Source organism: Lepidochelys olivacea, assembly GCF_965140295.1.
Source record: "Lepidochelys olivacea isolate rLepOli2 genome assembly, chromosome: 11".
In the NCBI taxonomy this organism is placed as follows: Eukaryota; Metazoa; Chordata; order Testudines; family Cheloniidae; genus Lepidochelys; species Lepidochelys olivacea.
The window spans coordinates 50,644,149-50,662,958 of NC_140421.1; the positions used below are offsets into that span (position 1 = coordinate 50,644,149).

General features: G+C 42.2%; 1 protein-coding gene across 3 annotated transcripts in view; it reads left to right on the forward strand.

Annotated features, from left to right (window-relative positions):
- The window catches only part of LOC311528500 (hyalin-like), a 94,274-nt gene extending 79,635 nt beyond the window's left edge, over positions 1–14,639 (forward strand). For all 3 annotated transcript variants that reach the window (XM_084643592.1, XM_084643593.1, XM_084643594.1), the window contains 5 exons: positions 5,155–5,400; positions 6,203–6,421; positions 9,938–10,204; positions 11,981–12,217; positions 14,288–14,639. In XM_084643592.1, the coding sequence (XP_084499718.1) occupies positions 5,155–5,400; positions 6,203–6,421; positions 9,938–10,204; positions 11,981–12,217; positions 14,288–14,499 (1,181 nt within the window). In that variant the 3' untranslated portion in view covers positions 14,500–14,639. The remainder of the gene's footprint in view (positions 1–5,154; positions 5,401–6,202; positions 6,422–9,937; positions 10,205–11,980; positions 12,218–14,287) is intronic.
- The last annotated feature ends 4,171 nt before the right edge of the window (positions 14,640–18,810 follow it).

Consider the following 18,810-nt stretch of genomic DNA (forward strand, 5'->3'; position numbering starts at 1 on the left):
AACAGCAAGATTCATCAACGTGGTGGGAGAGAGCATTAAAGATGTTTACTGAATATCTGTGTTTTATAACGATGTGAACAGTTTCACTGTACAAAACCCCACAATCATGTGTGTCATTTCTGCTGTGTCTATATTAAGGAATTTTGTAAAACCTTCCTTACCATCGATCAAATGCAGAACAGGCTTTGACAGGCTTAATTAAGGTGGTCAAATACTAGCAATTGCTGGAACCTCATGGCTGGTGCTGGCATGAATGAGGATTTTATTGTCAAATCTCCAAGTGTGGGCACATATTACTGATGTATATTGTATAGTGCTATTATTCTTTTGCCATATTTTTAATATAAAAATAACATTAATAGAAGAGTACTCCCTTTTCCATAAATATTCCATACCTTACCTTTTCTTTCCCTTTTCCCCTTTCATGATGGGATCTTCCCCATAACTACAGCTTGCACAATAGCTGTAGAATTTGATGAGACAGTTAAATACCCATGTCATTGCAGAATGCTACACTTACCCCACAAATTGCAGTAGGAGATGGATGCAAAAAATGCACTAACTTTTGTAGGATTTATTTTTCACAAGAAAACTGAAGTAGTTTAAATTATGGTCTAATACTATACTCAATAGTGATTTACTTAAACTGGTGCAAAAGACTGTGTGGACATTCTTATTTCAGTTTACACTATGTTTATTTTGGATTATCTTAAATTGATTAGGAATTTGGTTTAAGCTAAATTGAAATAGGGCAGTTTTAAACTGAAATAAGAGTCTCTACCCGGGGGTTTGCACTGTTTAACTAAATGGATTTATAAACTAATGTGAGTTGAACTAGAGCAATTGTGTTTACATGTTTTTATTTTCCCACAAATTATTATACCAAAACAGAACAATAAATTCATGATGTTTTTAGTTGGACTCTGTTCTGCTATTTAGAAGAGAACTTATAACACATAATGTTGTACCATGATAACACCACACCAGCTCTGTCCAGCCAAGCAGCCTAGATGATTCAAGATGTCATATTTATTTTAAAAAAATACTTTGGCTGTTTATCAGGAAGTGACTTCAATGAGGAAGCACAGTAATTCAATTATCAAACACTTCTCTCTGTCAACTAAATGCACATGAGCTGAATATAAGACAAAATATCTATTTACAATTACTCATCTTGTATAGAGAAGCAAAGTGTGTGTTGTAAATGGCTTGTCTAGTTTTAGTAAAGTCCAGCCATGAGGAAGTTTGTGTGGAAGGTTGGTTTTTTATGAGAGTATCCATTTTTGAGAGCTCATTCTTAATCTTTCCCTGTTTGCTGTAGAGGATGTTGATCAGGTGGTTCCGCAGTTTCTTTGAGAGCGTGTGGCACAAGCTGTCAGCATAGTCTGTGTGGTATGTAGATTGTAATGGATTTTTTACCTTCAATCCTTTTGGTACGATGTCCATCTGTTTGCATTTGGAAAGGAAGATGATGTCTGTCTGTATCTGTACAAGTTTTTTCATGCAGTTGATAGATTTCCACTGCATACGGCTAAATGCAGTGCCTTGCATAATGACAGCTTGTATAGGTCATTATGGTGACATGGGGCCTGATCATCCCCTCTTGTAAACAGGGAGGTGGCTTTGTAGGGATTTGCAAAAAGAAAAGGAGTACTTGTGTCACCTTAGAGACTAGCCAATTTATTTGAGCATAAGCTTTCGTGAGCTACAGCTCACTTCATCAGATGCATACTGTGGAAAATACAGAAAATGTTTGTTTTTATACACGCAAATCATGAAAAAATGGGTGTTTATTTTATTTGATATTTTATTTACCCATTTTTTCATGATTTGTGTGTATAAAAACAAACATCTTCTGTATTTTCCACAGTATGCATCTGATGAAGTGAGCTGTAGCTCACGAAAGCTTATGCTCAAATAAATTGGTTAGTCTCTAAGGCACCACAAGTACTCCTTTTCTTTTTGTGAATACAGACTAACACGGCTGCTACTCTGAAATTTGTAGGGATTGTAGAGGGAAATGGAAAATTCCATGAATATCTACAAAGTGATCAGTCCATTGTGTGGGACAAGCCATAGTTCTGCTCCCAGGGCTATCAGCTGGGAAGAGCTCTGTGCCTCCATATCAGTCTTGGGCCCTTTGCCCCTTCTGCTCCTGGGAAGCATGGGTCAGCTGGAGACAAACCATCAGAGAATCCTCAGGTTACTTTGGAGGGGATCAGCTATATGGAAACAAAATGGAAGAGAAGGAAGGCGAGGGAGACAGGTCAGGGGAGAAGGGGTTAAGGAGGGGCAGGTGTGGAGTGAAGTTGAGGTGAAAAGACTGGGGAGAGGAGAAGTGAGGGGAGGGGCGGGATTGGAACACAGGGCCAAGAAAGACAGAACTTCGTACAAATTTCATTGAAATGGCCAATGGTGGAAAAGGTCCCTGCTTTTGTTGCTTCTGGTCTGACTGATTGGAATCTCTGGCTGGCTCCTGGTGCCCCCAGAGTGTGTGGGGCCCTTCTGCACAGTTTTGGCTGCGGGGGTATAGTGCCCTGGCTGGGTCCCATATACTCTTACCCCACCAGTGCAGCTATCCCTGCTTTAGCTGCTACTGGCTCTACTGGCTGGAGTCTCTGGCTGGGTTCTCTCTGTGGTTTTCCCTGAGGCCACAGGGCTGGACAGGGGGATACACCATGTGGATCCTAGTGACCCCAGAGAAGGGAGTGGGGAGGGGTTCCCCTACACTGTTCTGGGTCCTAGGGTCTAGCTGAAATATTAAGATCCTCTAGAATTTTTTGAATAATAAGAACATGTCACATATGTAGAGTGATTTATATTCAAAGATATCAAAGTACTTTACAAAGATGGGTGGGTGTCATTATGCCCATTTTACAGAGGTTTAAAGTAAGGAAACCCTGTGGCAGAGTCAGGAACTGCTGTGCGCATGCCTGGTCTTTAATCACCAGACTATATTTCTAGGTCTAATTCTGCAATCAACTCTCTGTCTCCGTATAACAACGGCTTGTTGCTTAGTGATGTGTCAGATATGTATGTGTGCATAGTGCAGAGCTATTTATAAAGTATTGTGGGATGTGAGGAAAGATGCCAAAAGCATGTTTTATTTTATTCAGAAGAAGAACGCAATTGATAGGTTAACACACACACACAGAGTAAATGATACTATTTTTCCTGTCAGCCCTGGCTGGCCTATATAACTGTGATTCCTTTCTTTCACCACATACTCCAACCATGAAACATTCCTAGGGGAATGGTTCCTCAGGAATGTGTAAGCCAGAGCAAACATTGTGCTCTGAAAGGCAGCATCCCCTTCTTGTGTCACTGTAAACAAGAGAGGTTGAAATACCATGGTTGACTAAAGGTTGTGCACTATATATTAACTAAAATTCATGGAGCAAAAGTGTTCAAGCTACATAGCATGCATTTATTGCTTTAAGAGTTTTTTTAAATGGGGAATGAACTCCCTGGAGAAGAGGTAAACAGACCCAGATCCGCCTATTTCAATATCAAGTGGTGTTAGTTAAAGTCGTTAAATACTTTAGTGGACGTACACTTAAGTGTGAACAATATACACTGTCTCTCTTGATGGGGAGTTGACAGTATCCATTGTCTCAAAGACAGTAAATCCTTTGAAATGCAAGAATTTAGAGTGAGAGATTGCTTTGAAGTTTCATTAGCTCCCTTTCGCTTAAGTCCCAGATAGCAGACATAGCATCATCAACACAGTTTTGATTACTTGTGGCACCTTAGAGACTAACAGATTTATTTGAGCATAAGCTTTCGTGAGCTACAGCTCACTTCATTGGATACATTCAGTGGAATACATCCGATGAAGTGAGCTGTAGCTCACGAAAGCTTATGCTCAAATACATTTGTTAGTCTCTGAGGTGCCACAAGTACTCCTGTTCTTTTTGCGGATACAGAGTAACACGGCTGCTACTCTGAAACAGTTTTGATTGACGCCTGTATTGTGACTGCATGACTCCATTACAGTCACATGGTCATAGCAAAGGATATAATGGGTTTGAATAGAGTTAAAAACATCTTCCCAGAGACATTTGGGAGATGGTTGAAGAGCAGTAATGGAGAAAGTGACTGGTGGCACTGAACTTAGAGGAGTGGCACTGAACTTAGAGGAGTTTGCTGGAGATAGAAAGGGCCATGTTACACATGTGAGTTAGAGAGCTAGCACCTCAGCTGATGTAAATCAGTTTAGCGCCATTATTTATGCCAGTTTATTCCAGCTGCGGATTTGGCCCATCAGCTGTATTTTGCTTTTGTCATCTATCGCTGTTCGTGAGTATGCACAACTAAATGAGCTGATATAATATCCTGTCTGGTTCAAGTCATTGCTCTGCCACACAGTAAAACTAGATTCACAGCTAATCAAATGATGGGGAACTAATTTTGCAAAAAAAAAATCAATTTGTTTCCCTTTTGTAGAATTCAAATCAGAGCTTTCTTTCTTTCTTTCTTTCTTTCTTTCTTTCTTTCTTTCTTTCTTTCTTTCTTTCTTTCTTTCTTTCTTTCTTTCTTTCTTTCTTATTTGAATTTTGATTTTAATAATTTTGAATTTGCATGTCTTTTCCCTTCTCTCCCACCCCATTTTTTTGGTACTGACTGCTATAAAAAACGATGCCCCAGGCTTTTCCCACTGTTACATTTTTTTCTTTTTTCTTTTGCTACATTGTTCCCTTTTCCAACTTTGGAAAAATGACAAAATGACAAAAGAAAAATGAAACATGTCCCAGATATGCTTCATTCTGCTGCACACAGTGGCACAAAGGGGAACAAACAAGAAAACTGAATAGCTGTCATTTGAAATGTCTTAAGTTTAATATTTTCAGTTTCATTTCCAGTAAAACTTGGAGGAAAAAATGAAGACTCCATGAAGGTACTTGGTTTTGAAAAATGGAAAAGTTTCATTAAAAAAAGTTTTGAACATACAATTTCAAAGAGTTCTAGAAATAACCCACTCTGAGCATCCCAGATCTCCTAAGCACTTGAAAATGGTATCATTCAGTAAAGAACTTAACTGTTTTAAAAAAAATTACAAGCATGTATTTCTTTGTGGGCAGTTTACTTACTGTATTTCTACTACAGTGATACTAATGGACTTCATACTTTAATATGTTTTTATATTGCTCGTAGAGCCAGATCTTTCATGCACTGCCCAACCTCCCACTGATGGGTCTTTGGCTTGTGGAACGTTATCTTATCCTGGCAGTGGAATGGACAAATGGCAGTTTTGTGTACCATTCTGCATGAAAAGCACTGGTTTCCATCGGAGAGCAGGGTCAGTGTTTTTCTGCCAGCCTTCTCAGTCTGGGACAAGTTGGTTTCATTTGGATGAAGCCTGGCAAATGACAAAGGCTCACATGCCAGAGACTTGTACAGGTGAGCAGGCTTGAAAGCTTCAATGGATTAGCTTTCTTAAACACTCTTGATGACTGACAGCTTATTGATTTACACATTCAGCGGCTATTAGAGTTTTGTGCATTCTGGAACTCTTGCTTGGCTGGTGCAGCTCTGTACTACCCCCAGCAGAGGCTTTCGTGGCTTTGGGGATCAAACAGAGGTATCTTGTTGGGGATTGGCGACATCATAGGCAATTAATCTAATCTGCAGATGGATTAATTTTAAACATCAAAACATAGTTTTATCATTTGAATGGGGCGTATAGATGGAGACAGGGTCTAACAGAGGTGTCCCCAGTCATCTGTCTATGGTAAGCAATTGCAGATGACACAGAAAGCGTGGCCAGTTTCTTTCTGAAAGCTCAAACCAAGAGTGTGGAGCAAAATTTTTTTTTTGCATAGAGCCCTCTGTTAACACTGAAAGTTTGTGATCTGTTACCGGAAATGGCAGTGTGCTACTCAGGTTGTAAATTTGTTCCTGTCAGGTTGTATGTGATAAACCATCACAAATTGCTACTTTTTTATTTGAGCTAGAGTCTTACACGTGAAACCAAAATGACATTTTTACCCCTCATTCAAGAATTGAGCAGTATATTTATGGTTTTGATAAATCCCTCATGCTGCTTTCTGTTGTGGCCTTGTGTTTAAGTAATGTGATACATTTGCACTTGCCAGGACTCTACTCTCTATTATATGAAAACTCCATAACACTTTTGTGCATCATGGCACCATTTTGGACATATCTTTATTAACTAACCTCATGTTATATGAACTATTAACAGTCAGGCGTCGCACAGGGTCCAGAAGAGGAGATTCACTACAGTACTATGAGGGTGACTGCAATGAACAGGCCGTGAAAAAAAACATCCTAGCAACTGTGGAACAAATTGTAGCCAAAGATCCCTCTGTTATTTCCCAGTGCAACAGGCACCCAAGCACCTGTGGCAATTTCAGAATATCAGATCTTTCTGTTAACTGTGGGCCTGGAAACAACCAAAGAGGTAACAAATTGTCTTTTCAGAACATTGTTAATGTCACTGTGGTAGTGGTGGACAGTATTTTTTCTCCTACCTGTTTTTTAATATGCTTCATAATGTCTTCTCTCCATCTGTGGTAATTCATAATATGCAATCATTTGCGATTAGCTGCAGCATAACATAAACCATAATCTTAAAGGCATACATATTTAATGCCCTAACTTATCACTAATGTGCACCATTAGCTCCCATCATTCTTGATGGGAGCTGGATATCCTTTTCTACTTGCTTTGAACTACATCTACTTAACTCATCAAAATCATATATTTTAAAATATAACAGCTGTATTGTAATGTACTAAACACAGTACAGCTATAACAGATGTATTGTAATATACTAAACATTGGCTTTCAGAAAGTACTTCAGGTGAGCATGAGTTTACAGAAGGGTGTAATGTGTCAAAGTCCAATGCATCTCACAGAGGCTATGTGGAAATTATGAAGGACAGACAGCTGTAAGATCAGCGTGTCAACTTTTACTTGAATCCAAAATGTATTAGCTGAAATATATGATTCTGCAGAGGTCCTCAGAAGTGGGATGAATGAAAACGAGTCCAGAATAAAGGCACTCCAGGGGATCTGCCATACAAGTACTTCTGTAGGTGACGTTGGTTTGGGAACATGATGGCAATGAGCCCTTTCTCTCTTTTTGTGGATTGGGTAGAAGCAAGGTGGACAAACATTAAAAAGTTTTGTTTCATTGTAATTCAACTTCTTTGTTCTGGACTTTTGCTGTTAATTTTTGGTGCTGTTCATTTTAGTTGCAGTCCAGAGTGAAAGACTGATAGGATAAACTCTCTCACAATGTTTTATTATTTGCTACTTGCGGCTCAAGCCAAAAACGGGGTTGTGACCACGGCTCTGGGGGCAGGGGCCACACTGAGATTGTTCAATCAGGGCAAACTGCAAAGAATGGGGCAGATGATCCCCAAAACTGGAGGTTATTGTAATAATTAGACTCAGCAAGCCAGCAACACAACAGCTTCTACAATACCTTACTGGTTACCCAGAAGCCAAAAGCACAGTTCCCTTAAAACAACACAGCCTTGGGCTCCTACCCAGACAGCCAAGTCAAATATGATGAGGATTACTGAAAATCTTGTTCATCATATAAAAAGTTCTACCAAGCCCAAAGGATCTGACACATTACCCACCAGGTCACTGATTATTTCAGACGTTACCCAAATACACGCTTACAGCCAATTCTTATTAAATAAACTAAAAATTTATTTAAAAAGAAAAGAGAGAGAGTATTGGTTAAAAGGTCATTATACATACAGTTATGAATAAAGTTCTTAGGTCAGTTTCATAGTAGAGATGGTGAGCTTCAGTGTTACAAAAGGTTCTTTCAGAATCAGTTATGTAGGTCACAGTCCAATGGCCAATATCAGGGTGGCCCAGGCTGGATCTGGAGATCTCAGTCTTGTGACTCAAACTTCCCCTGATGAATCTTAAGCAGATCTGACATGGAGGCCCAAGAGCTCTTTTTATAAATCCCTGGCAGGCTATTGTCAGCCTCTTGACAGCAGGTGTTCCTTGGGTGAAGAATAGTGGCTTTGAAGTAACCTCCTATTTCCTAAGCATCACCAGTAATTAGCTATATAGGTTAGCATAAGGCAACTGTCCATCTCCCACCATTTACAGGTAGTTTACTACATACTTCAAAGAGAAATGAAGACAATGATATTACTACACTCACAAAAGGAAAAGGAGGACTTGTGGCACCTTAGAGACTAACAAATTTATTTGAGCATAGTCTCTAAGTTCCCACAAGTCCTCCTTTTCTTTTTGCGAATACAGGCTAACACGGCTGCTACTCTGAAACTGCACTCACAGTTCATCTAAATGTTAACATCTCCTTTTGATCTCTGAATTGACAGAATACAGCGACATACAGGAACCATTTGGTTACATTGTCAACCTCTAACAATATATATGTAAACACACAAAAAACCGCAACTATTATCTACTTATCTGTCTCTAAAGGTTGAATCAGGGGCAATTAGCCTGCTAGTTGTGTAACCCTTTCTGTTTTACCCTGTGTTACATAGGCAGAGCAAATTTATTTAACAATGTATCTATATCTATCTATCTATCTGACTTTTTAAAAAGGTCACATTTAGTTCACCTTCAAATCTGGGGGAAGTTTTGGGGATACTATTTTTGGCTCTCTCTGCTTTTAAGTGTTCAGGTCTCTCAAGATTACCTGAATTTGCTTCTTTATACTGCCATGTCACCGTATCCTATCTGTATGCTGTGCCAAAAATCGGGGCTTTTTTTTGTATTTGTATTCTTTTGTTGACATGTTTCCATTTTTGCCTTAAATTATTATTTTTTTATTATTTCCCTGCAAGCTTCCTGATTCAATTTTGTACTTCATTAAAGATTTCATATATTTCAAATAGAGCCCAATGTAATTAGCTTTTTAATTACAGCTGCAGCAAGCTGTTTACTAGAGATTCTTAGTCTAGTGAACAAGCCCCTATAGAAAACAAGAGCTATTTAGCCTTAGAGAAAAGTGAAAAATAGCCATTTTAAAAATCAGAATGGAAATATTTTGCCCACATCACACAATGCTATGGGAATGTTCTGAAATTCCAGTTTAAAGGATCCCCATTATAGAAAAATTGTGCCCCAGAACATGGGGATAAAGATTCTGGGGGAAGGCCAAGAGCGGTGTGGTGACTTGACTAAATTCCAGTTGAGTAAGTGTATTCTATTCAACCCAAATGCTCCTGTAGTTTCAATTGGCTTAGGCAATTTTTACTTTCACATTCTGATCTGGCAGTAATTTACATCACATTGCACTCCCTTTGCACACGTTACATAAGGTGCCAAAGGCAGTGCAGAACCTTTCCTGAGTATGCGCTACACGGTGGGCAGCATAGATGTCACTTTTCAAAGGCGGGTGAAGCATTTATGTCCTAAAAGTATCCTGATATAAGTCTAATTAATTTCTTTTTTTTAAGCTTTAAGAGCCATATTTTCAAAGATATTAAAGTGCTGATCTGCAAGCCCCTAAATACCTTTGAACATCAAACCCTAAGAGCTTGTGAAATTCTCCTCGCTGTTACACCCAGTGGGAAGCCCGATGACTTCAGTAAAGTTTAACTGGTGTAATGGAGAGAAGAATTTAGCCCACTGAAAGTAAAATCAACATGCTTTGTTGAGAACTAATTATGGGCCAAATCCCGGCAGTACTGCTAAGCATTGGCAAATCTCCCATTGACTTTCTTGGGATCCAGATCTGGTCCAAATGTCTTAAATACTGTACAATGGCACAATGCCTTTGCATAAAGTGTATTGCAATTCTATTCAGTTAAGAAACATGCAGTTAAATAACCTTAGATCTGAGCAGCAGGGTTGTCTCATTGCATCTTATTGTGAAACATAGACTATCAATATTACTTTCTTATGCTTCTTAGCATTTGGAATAGCCAAAGTCTGAAATATATTATTATGTATATTGTTCTTTCCTCAGATACTGAACCACCTGTAGTGATCTCCTGTCCTCAGAACATTGAGATAGAAACCAAAAAAGGAAACCCCTACTGGAATGACTTGCCCGAATTGTCTTGGAAGGAGCCTGTGTTTGAAGACAACTCCAGGGGTCCACTGACAATCACAAAAGGCGGGTCCAATGTTAATAATGGAGACAAAATGGCATATGGCCAATATTCAGTGGAATATATAGCAACAGATCTTTCAGGAAACCAAGCCAAATGTTCCTTTGAGATCTCTGTGAAATGTATGTGTTTGGCTTATACTTAAGGTCAACAGAATAGAATATAATGAAGTATTAATGCTAATTGTCCTGTGGCATTTGTTGTTTGATTATTAATACCAAGTGGGGGTTAGGATATAAACTCTCACATTTTGTCTACATCTACAGGCCATTTATATGCAAGGGAAAACATGTATCCCCAAATGTTCCCCTGCCCCGGCTCCAGGGCTCTCCCTACCCATAAGCAAAGTACGCAGCTTCGTAGGGGACCAGGAACTTTGGGGCACCAAATTTCCTGGTGCCCTACACAGTTGTGTGCTGCTCCAGCCCCTGATCCACCTCTTCCCCATGGCCCCTGCCCCTGCTCCCCCCCCAGCCCCACCTCTTCCCACCCCTGCTCTGCTCCAGCTCTAGCTCTGACCCCACTCCACCCCTTCCCCAAAGCCATGCCCCTGCTCTGTCCCCGCCCAGCCTTTTCGCACCCCACCCCCACACTCCCCTGAGGACTGCAGCAGGGTCAGACCTACACTCACCGGCGGTGGCAGGAAGTGCAGCGACCCAGACCCAGCCTGCTCTGTGACACCAATGAGTGCTGGGGGATGGTTCCCCTCCTACCCCCGAAGCCTGTGAGCCAGGGGAGCAGAGAGGAGCAGGCTGGGGCCAGGTCACTCCACTTCCCACCACTCATGAGTGCGGGACGGGTCTGCCCTTCACTCACTGGGCGGCAGGAAATGGAACGACCCAGCCCCAACCCACTCCACTCCGCCGGCTTGTGCTCCTGCTCCCATCCCCCACAGAGGCCTGGGGCCCCCCACAGCCACCTGGTGGTGGTGGTGGGGGGGGGGGGGCTGCGTAGTGCACCAAAATGGCTAGGGATGGCCCTTCCCGGTTCTTACAGCTTTGCTCTCTGTCCTCACGCAGCACACTAGCTTTTCACTGAAGCCTATGTGTCAGCTCTGTGTAAAGAATTGCTTCCTTCAGTGGCTCCAGGTACAGATCTTCACACAAGTTATAGAATTCAAACCAACCTCTTATAATGAAATATGAGCCTGAGATGCAAAGTTTGGCTCCAGATTGGAAGTTGGGGCCGAGACAAGGCTTGAGGGGAAAGATCTGGCATTCTGATTCAGGCTCCTCTCTATTCAAAGAAATCATCTGTAACAGGCACGTTTTCAGAAGTGGTCACTCACTCACTTTGTGTGCCACAGTTGTGTGGGGTATCCCACTTGAGACATCTTGTGCCTGATTTTCAGGGCTACTGAGAACCCACTTTCCACAGAGTACCACAGGAGCAGGTCACACCAATTCCCTGACTGCTTCTGAAAATTTTAGCTGTGTTCCTCCTGATGATGACCTGTTCTGTTCATTCCCTCTGGGGCACCTGGCACTGGCCACTGTCGGAAGACAGGACACTGGGCTAGATGGACCTTTGGTCTGACCCAGTAGGGCCGTTCTTATGTCCATACATGCTCCCAAATACTATTTCCAGTATAATGCTATAATGAATTGCTGAAGACTGGCTGAATCTTACGTCCACGCAAGGGTTCAGTCCCAAACTTTTCCTATGTTACACAAATAGGCACATAAGAACTAGTTTCCCTTTACACACTGTAGGGGACTAGTCACATCATCTTGAAGATTTACCCAACAGCAACATTTTTATCATGTATATTAATTTATAGAAATATTTTAAGAATTTCTGTCTAATATTTTGCATAATTTGCTTTTTAGTACATGTAAACAGTGTCACTCATTGTTAACTCAGTTTTTATTGTTGTCTTTTTTTATGTATACACAAAGCAATTGCATGCACCATGGAATTGCCGGAGCATGGAGCCATAGTCTGTGGCTATCCTTCAGTGGAAGGCATGGACCTCATGACCATTGACTGTATTGTACTGTGTCAAAGCAAATACCAGTTTAGCAGGGATCCATATCCAATATATGCATGCTCAGAGGAGGGACTTTGGTGGACCTTCACAAGCACATTCACGCCCATTGGCCCAAATTTGCCAAGTTTAAACCATAAGTGCCAAGGTAAGAAAGTTTAAATGAAGGAAAAACTTTGTAACTAATTAAAAATTCTTATTTTCATGTTATATTTTCACCACTTTGATGAGCCTGATGGCATGTAAATTATATTTCAAGTATTCATTAAAAGTAGTTTACCCTTTTTCTATAAATATCACTTGTCAGATTTTTCAAATCAGCACTTGAGGTGGGTTGAGTTCAGCTGCTTGATTTACTTAATTATAGATTAAAAATATGGTGAGGGAGTGTAGATATTTCACATTAATTATGTCCATGAAGAGTTGTGTTCTGATCACCAATCCAGAGTCTTTACACAGAAAATGGAGACATATCAATGAGAGACCATACTACTCTCTAACCAGTGGGGGATTACAGGAATAAAGCACCATAGCTTTATTAACTGATTACTTTTCACAAGAACAGAACCTGAATATATGGGACTTGCACAGGGGCCTTTCAAGGGCTTGCATATTGGGCACAAGCAAACAATAAGCATTTTAATGTGGCTAAATGTAAAGGTATACATTTGTAAACAAAGCATGTACACCATACACACAGGATGGAGGACTCTGTCCTGGGAAACATGACTCTTAAAAAGATTTGTGAGTTGTGGTGGAGAATCACCTGAATGTGAGCTCCCAGTGCAATGCTGTGGCCAAAAGGGTGAACGTATAATGCTTGGCTGCACCAACACAGGAATCTCGAGTAGAAGTAGAGAGGTTATTTTGCCTCTCTGTTTGGCACTGGTGCGACCGCTGCTGGAACACTGTCTCCAGTTCTGCTGTTCACAATTTAAGAAGGATGTTGATAAATTGGGAAGGACTCAGCGAAGATCCACGAGAATGACGAGAAAAAACATGTCTTATAGGGATAGATTTAAAGAGCTCAATCTATTTAATTTAATAAAGAGGAGATTAAGGGGTGACTTGGTTACACTCTGTAAGTGCCTACATAGGGAACAAATATTTGATAATGGACTTTTCAATCTAGCAGAGAAAGGTATAACACAATCAGGTAGCTAGAAGTTGAAGCTAGGCAAATTCAAACAGGATATATGGCATACATTTTTAACAGTGAGAGTAATTAACCATTGGAACCATTTACCATAGGTAGCTTCTTCATCACAGATAATTTTTAAATTAAGATTTGATGTTCTTCTGAAAACTGTGCTCTGAGAATTATTCCAGGGGAAGTTCTGTGGCCTGTGTTATACATGAGTTCAGATGATGATCACAGCAGTCCCTTCTATCCTTGGAATATATGAATCTATATAAGTTTTTTGGCTCTTTTGGGGGCAGAACTGTGTCTATCTTTGTGTTTGGAAAGTGCCTTGCTCATTCTGAATGCTATCACAGTATAAATAATTATAAGAACCTACTAGCACATCCTGAGACATCCATGTGGCTCATCTTTAGTTGCTTCGACAGTCCCAGGGTTACAGAAGTAACTATAGCCCATACATCTTCATAGTGGCTTCTAGAAGGTGGATGCGTGAAGACTGTGGATGCATTGGTCATGACCATGCTCTCTCCCCTGACTCATCTTAGGCCCAAAGAGAGAGAGAGAGAGAACATGAAGCATTGTTCCAGGCAAAAGGGTCTATGCTATAAAATTTTTCTTCAGTCTCTCTCTTCAGCCTGCCATGCTCAAAATGCAGAAAATTGTTGGCATAATTTTGATTGCATTCTGGCCTATTCATTTTATTTATTTTGGCCCTGATCCTGCAAAAACATATACACGTGTGTCATGATAAGCATGATAAGCATGAGAGTAAACCCAGTGGGTCAATTTATATACTTCAGATTACAAACACATCTGTAAGTCTTTGCAGGGTCCTTTTCCTAGAGGTTCATTCAAAACCCACTAAAAGCAATGTGAGCCTTAGTCCTTACCTTTAATCTTACCAATTCATTCTTTTATGATATTTGTTGTATTAAAAGTTCCAGATATGTAAACATTAAAATCAAAACTATCCTCATAGCGTTTGGTTTAAATTGCAAAATAGGATGCTCTGCATCACTGAGGTGACCGGCTAGGTCAAAATTAATCCTGTGTTTTCTTTGCCTGTTTCTTTAGAACCAAATATCCATAAAAAGCCAAAAGTTGTTGATCAGAACTTTTACTTTGATGGTGACTGCCATGACAGAGCAGTGCAAGACATGCTGGTAGGACACTTGGAATATTTTCAGAGGAAAACTTCAGCTTATCAGTACTGTGAATTAAACAGAGAATTCTGCAGAAAGTGGAATGGCTACCGCAATGTAACGGTGTTCTGTGGAAGCACGTGAGATGGAATGACTGTATTGTTTGTTACTTTTTTTTTTGAATGTATTTGCATGCATGTGTGAGAACTACATATTATCCAAGTATTCAGACTGTTCCTTGAAAGCAGTTTGTGCTGTAACCTTATTTCCTCTTGTAAAATAAAATTAGGGTAAAAATATAATCACTATCATTTTCTTTCTTCTGTGGAAGTGGATGACACTGAACTTTAAACCACAGGTTGGTTGGTTTTTACTGGTGCAAAAGAAAATGGTCAAATATCTTGAGCTTCCCCTATTGTTGCTACTACTTGAGAAATTTGGCATTGTGAGTTACATACATGGACTGATAGGAGACAGGCTACTAGTGAGTAACATTTGGGGACTTTTCGGTGGCTTCCACTTTTTTATTTTTTAATTATAATGTAAAACTGGTGAGGGCAATTTTGAAGCCATATGTAGGAGCATCATTATGGGGATATTTGTTAACACAAAGTTACACTAAGTTGTTTCAGAGTAGAGTGGCTGCTATTAAAAAGTCAGTATTTGTCAATAATTATGCGCCTCAGAGTTATGTAAGATTATGACAGTCTTTTTCATCCTAGCATTAGAATAGGAAATATCTATTAGAACTTTGTGATAAGGGCATGCAAATATTGAGTATCAATAGAACTGGCTGAAAAAAAAACAATTTTCCATGAAAAATATAGAGGGATTTTTTCCTTCCCCATGTTTCATTCAACTTTATGACCAGCTCTGCCTGTTAATGGCCTCTATTCTATATTGTGAATTGGACTGTAAAATTATTTTACAACTAACAAGATCCCGTCCAGAATTAAAATATATCAATATTTATGTGTTGTCTTGGATTCAGCATCGGTAATATCACTACCTAGCAACTGATCTGTAGTTGCCTGAATTAGATAAAGACATTGGGCCTAAGCCTTCGCTGGCATAGCTTGCACTCGCTCTTAACTGAAATGTAGTTGTGTCATTTTTACCAGCTGATGATTTGGCCCCGTATAGCTATTTTCGCAGAAAAAGATAGAAGACAAATGTAGTCTACTCATTAGGGCTCTGGAATGAAAGTCAGGAGAAAGTTCCTTGTTTGGCCATTAACTTGCTGTGAAATGTTGGGTAAGTCACTTAAGTTGTCTCTACCAGAGGTTCTTAACCTAGGGTTTGCTGCTCCCCGGGGGACTGTGAGCCCTTTTGGGGGAAGAGGGGGTGCAGAGCCCCGCAGCTGAAACCCAGTGCCCTGAGCCCCGGCACCCCCCTGCAGGGCTGAAGCCGGGACTGGCATGGGGCTGAAGCCGAGAGCCCCAGTGTTTCCCCCTCCCTGCCCTACGAAGTTGGGAGCTGTGCAGGACTGGACCCCTGAGCCCCGGCGTTCCCTGCAGGCAGAAGCCCTGAGTCCATGGCCAGAGTTGGGGGCCATAAGGGTGTTGCCCCCCCCAAACTGCAGTGCCTTACCCAGAGCAGAGCAGTCCCCTCACTGTCCCCACACTGCCTCCTCTCCCTCATCCCCCCTCAGGCCAGGCCCTCTGGTCAGGTTGTAGGTGGGAAGCCAGAGCCAGGCAGTGCGGGGCAGGTGGCGCCATGGAGTGGGCAGCTGTGGCATTCCCCCGTCTGCTGCTGGTGTCTGGGGTTGTGGCTGCTCCTCAGCTCCCAGCCCTCTTTGACTGCTCACACCCAGGTGGAGGGACCCCGCTCTGGGGCCAGCAGAGCCCTCAGGGAGCAACCTCCACAGCGGGAGCCCTCCTGGCACAGAGTCCCTAGCTATTGTTTTCCCTGCACCCTGAGCTCCCCCACCCCCCGCCTGTGCATTCCCTAGCTACGCCCTCACTGCACCCTGAACTAGCCCCCCTGCCTGCACACAGCCCCAGCTAGCCCCCACCCCCACACAACCCCCTAGCCACCCCTTGCCTGCACCCTTAGCTACCCCCCGTCCACACACAGCCCCTAGCTGCCCCCTCCTTGCACACTGAGCTACCCCCCACGCCCACACAGCCCCAGCTACCCACTCCCTGCACCTTTAGCTACCACCCTGCCCACACACAGTCCCTAGCACTCTCCTCCCTGAATCCTGAGCTACACCCCTCACTACACATAGCCCCTAGCAACACGCTGCCTACACCCGGAGCGGTTTTCAAACTTTTTGAGCTGAGTCCCCCATTTGAGTTATATTTTTTTGATAGCACCCCTCCCCTCCCCCACCCCGGGAACCCAGACAGGCAGGTGAGGTGAGTCAGGAGGGTGGAAGTGGCACTCCCTCCTTGGATCCTGCTGTGTGGAGCTAGCCCTTGCCCTCCCAAAAATAGAAGTGAAATTGCCTATGCCCCCTTCTCCTGCTGGGCCCTGGAGTTTTTATAGCATGTCGAAAGGGGTCTCAGCAAGAAAAAGGTTGAAAACCTCGTCTATACCTCAGTATTCCCATATTTATAGTGGTATACTAATGCTTGCCAATGTTTCTAAAGAATTTGGAGAGCTACATCTGAAAAGTGCAGCATAACTGCTCAGTATTCATATTGTTACATTAAGGCAGAGGAAAAAATATAAAGATAGTTAAACTAGTTCTTAATGGAATAAACAGCGGGAATGCTGGGACCTAGACATCGTTATGATTCTTGATTTGTTAAAACAAAGCCTACCTAAAGTCAGCGTTCTTTATTCGTAATGTTTAGAAGTCAATGAAAATAATGAATGGAAAAAAATGAATTCGACTTCCGTCGAATCGTGGAAGTCAATGAATGGCTACGCAGGTGGTGTCGGAGAGAAGGCTTTGGATTCTTTGACCATGGGATGGTGTTCCATGAAGGAGGAGTGCTGGGCAGAGACGGGCTCCACCTTACGAAGAGAGGGAAGAGCATCTTTGCGAGCAGGCTGGCTAACCTAGTGAGGAGGGCTTTAAACTAGGTTCACCGGGGGAAGGAGACCAAAGCCCTGAGGTAAGTGGGAAAGCGGGATACCGGGAGGAAGCACAGGCAGGAATGTCTGTGAGGGGAGGGCTCCTGCCTCATACTGAGAATGAGGGGCGATCAGCAGGTTATCTCAAGTGCTTATATACGAATACACAAAGCCTTGGAAACAAGCAGGGAGAACTGGAGGTCCTGGTGATGTCAAGGAATTATGACGTGATTGGAATAACAGACTTGGTGGGATAACTCACATGACTGGAGTACTGTCATGGATGGTTATAAACTGTTCAGGAAGGACAGGCAGGGCAGAAAAGGTGGGGGAGTAGCACTGTATGTAAGGGAGCAGTATGACTGCTCAGAGCTCCGGTACGAAACTGCAGAAAAACCTGAGTGTCTCTGGATTAAGTTTAGAAGTGTGAGCAACAGGAGTGATGTAGTGGTGGGAGTCTGCTATAGACCACCGGACGAGGTGGATGAGGCTTTCTTCCGGCAGCTCACGGAAGCTACTATATCGCATGCCCTGGTTCTCATGGGTGACTTTAATTTTCCTGATATCTGCTGGGAGAGCAATACAGCGGTGCATAGACAATCCAGGAAGTTTTTGGAAAGCGTAGGGGACAATTTCCTGGTGCAAGTGCTAGAGGAGCCAACAAGGGGGGAGCTTTTCTTGACCTGCTGCTCACAGACCGGGAAGAATTAGTAGGGGAAGCAAAAGTGGATGGGAATCTGGGCGGCAGTGACCATGAGTTGGTTGAGTTCAGGATCCTGACACAGGGAAGAAAGGTAAGCAGCAGGATATGGACCCTGGACTTCAGGAAAGCAGACTTCGACTCCCTCAGGGAATGGATGGGTAGGATCCCCTGGGGGACTAACATGAAGGGGAAAGGAGTCCAGGAGAGCTGGCTGTATTTCAAGGAATCCCTGTTGAGGTTACAGGGACAAACCATCCCGCTGTGTCGAAAGAATAGTAAATATGGCAGGCGACCAGCTTGGCTTAACGGTGAAATCCTAGCGGATCTTAAGCATAAAAAAGAAGCTTACAAGAAGTGGAAGGTTGGACATATGACCAGGGAAGAGTATAAAAATATTGCTCGGGCATGTAGGAATGAAATTAGGAGGGCCAAATTGCACCTGGAGCTGCAGCTAGCGAGAGATGTTAAGAGTAACAAGAAGGGTTTCTTCAGGTATGTTGGCAACAAGAAGAAAGCCAAGGAAAGTGTGGGCCCCTTAATGAATGAGGGAGGCAACCTAGTGACAGAGGATGTGGAAAAAGCTAATGTACTCAATGCTTTTTTTGCCTCTGTCTTCACGAACAAGGTCAGCTCCCAGACTGCTGCGCTGGGCATCACAACATGGGGAATAGATGGCCAGCCTTCTGTGGAGAAAGAGGTGGTTAGGGACTATTTAGAAAAGCTGGACG